Source organism: Oryx dammah, unplaced genomic scaffold, assembly GCF_014754425.2.
Source record: "Oryx dammah isolate SB20612 unplaced genomic scaffold, SCBI_Odam_1.1 HiC_scaffold_27, whole genome shotgun sequence".
NCBI lineage: Eukaryota > Metazoa > Chordata > Mammalia > Artiodactyla > Bovidae > Oryx > Oryx dammah.
This window is the reverse complement of record NW_024070211.1, coordinates 39,369,719-39,373,537: the sequence shown is the minus strand read 5'-3', so window position 1 is coordinate 39,373,537 and position 3,819 is coordinate 39,369,719. Positions and strand designations below refer to the sequence as shown.

The following is a 3,819-nucleotide window of genomic DNA, read 5'->3' as shown; positions in this document are numbered from 1 at the left end:
ATCTTCAGCCACCAAAGTGCCTAATCACACCCAGTTTGGGCTTAAGCTTCACTCTTAGCTCCATCTCTCTTTCTCTCTCTTATTTTTCTTACGACCAAATTTCCTCATTCATCTATTTTTACTTTCTTTAATGTATTATGTTGTAATTTTTTATTAGTGACCTTAATTCATTTTTTAGTAAATTTATTTATTTTTAATTAAAAGATAATTGCTTTGCAGAATTTTCTTGTTTTTTGTCAAACATAAACATGAGTCAGCCATAAGTACATATATGTCCCCTGCAATTAATCAGACTTCTCCAGAAAATTTCAATCTTCTATTTTTTTCATCTTTTCTTTCTTTTTGGCTTTACTGAGTGGCATGTGAGATCTTAGTTCCCCCACCAGAGATTGAACCCATGACCCTGGCAGTGGAAGCATAGCGTCCCAAACACCAGACTGCCAGGGAAGTTCCCAGTGCTTTATTTTTGATTTAGTATTATTTTTCATATGTCATAATACTTTACTCCTATTAAAGTGATAGGAGGCAGAATTTTCCTACATGTCAGTGTTTTTGCTAAAAATCCTGAAAAATTTCTGCAAAGCACATACTGCAAAGAGACAGTGAGTTCTAGTTCCATGAAAATATCATGGAGGTATGAGATATTGGATATGGAATCGGGAGAAATGGTTGGAGGTTGTTAGAAAGACAAGGAGGGCAGTAGGTGAAATGACCAGTTTGTTTGTTTATGGAGCTAAAGAAAGAGTCAAGATGCTAAGGATGACTTTGTTGATTAGGTAAAATTTGGATTAATTAGGGAAGATGGTGGGATAAGCTGGAGGGATAACTTGAAGTGTTTCAACAAGTACTTATTAATATTATTATAACTGTATATATATCCTTGTAAGATTAACCACAAATGGGTTGACCCAGTTGAGTTGAACTTTGAGCCTACGTGCTCTAGCTTCGGGCCTCCCTGGTGGCTCAGATGGTAAAGAATCTGCCTGCAAAGTGGAAGGCCCGGATTCAATCCCTGGATCAGAAAGATCCCTGGAGAAGGGAATGGCAACCCACTCCAGTATTCTTGCCTGGAGAATCCCATGGACAGAGGAGCCTGGCGGGCTACAGTCCATGGGGTCACAAAGAGTCAGACACGACTGAGCGACTACACTTTCACATGGTCTAGACTGTAAAAGAATGCTGGCAGTAATATCCTCTTCTTAATTCCCCTTACCGGATGTTGTTCCCCATCTTGAAAACATGTCATCATATCTGGCCAAATGCCATTAATTGCTTATGAAGACCCCATACATGAAAAGAAAGGCAGGACTCTATTTGTGCCAGAAACACAAGCTAAATCTTTTATTAGATTCTAAAGGAGAAAAGTGGAGAATTTAAAACTTCAATAAAAATCCATCACCCGTCTTAAAGAACCAACTTTGGCATTCATTGCTCCCCAGTCGAGATATCTCCTGTACTCCCCTGGCCTCAGCAGGTACTGCCTGCCCCTGTAGTTTGGCATCTCATAGAGGACCCAGGAACCCTCCAGCACGTTGAGGGAGTGAACCTCATTGAGGTGGAAGCGGTCTTGAAGGGAGGGACAATCATCTGTGATCTCTGACATCTGTCCTCTGAAGTCATCTCTCTCGTAGATTCTCATTCTGAAAGTGCCGGTGTGCTGGGTGACAGATAGAAAAGAAAAAGTAAATGGATACAAACAGAGAGAAATTAAAGTTCTAGCCCCTGCACTCCCTGGTCACACCTGCCGCAGAGCTCTCTTAGTCCAAGTCTACAACAACCATGTTTGCAGGGTTAAGGTGCCTTCCCTGCCCTCATTGCCCACCTGTGAATCTAACAACTTCTGGGCTAAGCTAGGAACAGAGCACAGCAGCCCTTTAGTTGCTATGTAGCACCCTCTCCTTGAGAATTAAGGTTGGTCTAAAATAAGGTTGATTGTTTTAGGGCTTCTTATCAGAGAAAGTTCCTCTCAAAGTAGAAAAGTGAGCATCATTGGAAAGTGAAGCCTCATTTGATATATTACTCTTGTTAAAAAGGAACCAAAATTTAGCTATTTCTGTAAGACCAATGTTTTGGTTTTCATGTTTACTTTGGAACAAAGGATTATGAAGCTCTTGTGAGGAAAAAAAAATAAGATGGCACATTTTTTCTACCTCTGTCTTTGTAACCTCATTTTCAGTTCAAATTTCAACCTATGTGACAATCAAGCTTCCTTTCTGACCTCCTACCCTCTGCTTCCTCACTCCCCCAGCAGCAGGAATCATCTTCATGAAACTTGGATGTTTCGTGAAGTTTGGATGACACTTGTCCCACCCCCCCACCCCCCAACTCCCACACATTCTTCTAAAAACTCTGCAATCACTCTCAGGGAAATACTGGATCTCAAACTTTAGTTTTGATGAGGCTTTCCTCTGATTCCTACCCCTAAACAAGCTAATAGGTACCGATTACAAAATTAGAATAGAAACCAGGGGGCCTGTCTTCTCTAGGAAGATAATCAAATAGAAAAGTAAGTCAAAGCAAGCAAAAGTATTTTTATCAATTAAACAGACACAGAGTGTATTTATAAATTTGGATATACTGAGTTGACACAGCTTGGAATGACCACTTAAAAAAAATTATATCTTGGAGTAGGAGTTTGGGGTTAGCAGATGCAAATTATTGTATATAGAATGGATAAACAAGAAGGCCCTACTATACAGCACAGGGAACTATATTCAATATCCTGTGATAAACCAAAATGGCAAAGAATATAAAAATGTATTGTATGTATAACTGAATCTCTTTGCTGTACAGCAGAAATTAACACAACATTTTAAATCACCTATACTTAAAAAAAAGAAAAGATATCTTGAACAGATAACTTCAGTCTCTTCTAAGACATGCTTTCTCTTAATGCGTCTTTTTATCTTTGACTATATTTAAAACATAAAACACTGGGAATCTGTGATTTTAAAAAAACAGACCACCACAAAGTTCATGAAGAATGGCTTCCCATCTGAGACATCCCTCTAGAATGGACTGCATGCCCTGGGCTCACTCCCACTTCCTGCCGTCTAGTTAGAATGATTTGGTTGAGGAATGCTATTTTTTAATGGCTTTCATGTCCAAAGAGACGGAAGACAAAGACAGAACCAGGCTCACTTGCGGGATGAGGCGGCAGGAGCGGATGGAGTCGCTGAGGCCCATCCACTGCTGGTAGTCGGGGTAGTCGCCGCGCCGCAGGAAGTACTGGGGGCCCTGGTAGTTGGGGCGCTCATACAGCATCCAGCAGCCGCTGTCCACGCGGATGGAGTTGCAGCGGCTGAAGTAGGGCTGCAGGTTGGGGCAGTCGCTGCTGCACTCGTAGCAGTGCCCCTGGAAGCCCCGGTCCTCGTAGAAAGTGATCTGCAGAATGGAAGATGTGGGAGCATGAAGCGATTTGCAGCCCCGCTGAGGATGCCGCGACGGGGCAAAGGTGGCGCATCAGGTTCCCGCACTTACCTTTCCCATGTTGGCGAAGGGGAGCAGGAGTTGGTCGCTGGGTGCTGTGTGGGACTAGGGGGAGGGCCGCTGTATATATAGCAGCCCTGACTGCTGCCTCCGCAGGAAACCACACAAAAGGGGCCTATTTCGGTGAGTAAGGGGATTTGCAAGCTCTCCGCTCCCCCTCCCCCTGGTCATTGGGCTTAGCTGAATGTTTACTCTCATTCTTTCTGGTAGGTTCGGGTTTTTCTAATTCACAAAAGCTGTTGTTGCCACCAAAATGAAAAGTCTTTCCTCTTTAGAAGGACGAGCAAAATTCTATCCCCATGCTTTTAGTTTATAGCCTACTCTGCTTAA

The 3,819-nt window shown here is 42.5% G+C and overlaps 1 protein-coding gene across 1 annotated transcript; it reads right to left on the bottom strand.

Annotated features, from left to right (window-relative positions):
* Positions 1 to 1,381: 1,381 nt before the first annotated feature.
* Positions 1,382 to 3,489, bottom strand: LOC120854554 (gamma-crystallin B). Its single transcript, XM_040228664.1, has 3 exons — positions 3,481 to 3,489; positions 3,142 to 3,384; positions 1,382 to 1,657 (listed from the first exon to the last, which is right to left on the bottom strand). Exons 1-3 carry the CDS (start codon positions 3,487 to 3,489, stop codon positions 1,382 to 1,384), a joined length of 528 nt encoding a protein of 175 aa, XP_040084598.1.
* Positions 3,490 to 3,819: the final 330 nt, after the last annotated feature.